At 57.6% G+C, this 543-nt stretch overlaps 1 protein-coding gene across 1 annotated transcript in view; it reads left to right on the forward strand.

The window, feature by feature from the left end:
* The first annotated feature begins 272 nt into the window (after positions 1 to 272).
* LOC104161362 (UDP-GlcNAc:betaGal beta-1,3-N-acetylglucosaminyltransferase 4-like) overlaps positions 273 to 543 on the forward strand; it is a 1,106-nt gene continuing 835 nt past the window's right edge. Inside the window, 1 exon segment of the mRNA XM_009699769.1 lies at positions 273 to 543. This exon segment is cut by the window's right edge and continues 15 nt beyond it. Within this exon segment, the coding sequence (XP_009698071.1) occupies positions 273 to 543 (271 nt within the window).

Here is a 543-nt window from a genome sequence, read left to right on the forward strand (position 1 = left end):
CGCGCTCCGACCTGGCCGGCAGCACCTGGTCTTGGTGGGACCCCAGAAACAACGGTGAGGGGAAACGGCGAGACCCGTCCCGGCGGAACCGGCCAGGGTGTTCGGTCTCGGCCAGCCGCTCTGCGGGCTGGGTCGTGGGCTCCGTGACTGCGTGACCGCAGGCGTGGGAGCACTGCGAGCGCAAGTGGAAAGTGTAAGTGTGCAGGTCTAACGCATCGACGGCTTGTCTTCCTCTGACGGCACAGGGCCCGGGTTCTGCACGGGAGGTTGCCATGTATCCCAGGATTAAAAACCTCCCGCTTTACGCCTTCTCAATCATGCTGCTGGTGTATTTTTTTTACATGAAGAAAGAGGAAAAGTTGGCGGTGTCGTCAGTGGACCAGAAAGTGGATGTAGCGAATCACAAACCAAAGTCTTTGGTTGTGGACGATGCCAAACCCAGCAAGTGTTTGCCAGACTTGACCCTTGCCAATTCTTCTCTCGCCCTCCCGGAGCTTCACCGTGTCTTCTTAACATACAAGCACTGCCGGAATTTCTCGGTCC

Source organism: Cariama cristata, unplaced genomic scaffold, assembly GCF_000690535.1.
Source record: "Cariama cristata isolate BGI_N322 unplaced genomic scaffold, ASM69053v1 scaffold39864, whole genome shotgun sequence".
NCBI lineage: Eukaryota > Metazoa > Chordata > Aves > Cariamiformes > Cariamidae > Cariama > Cariama cristata.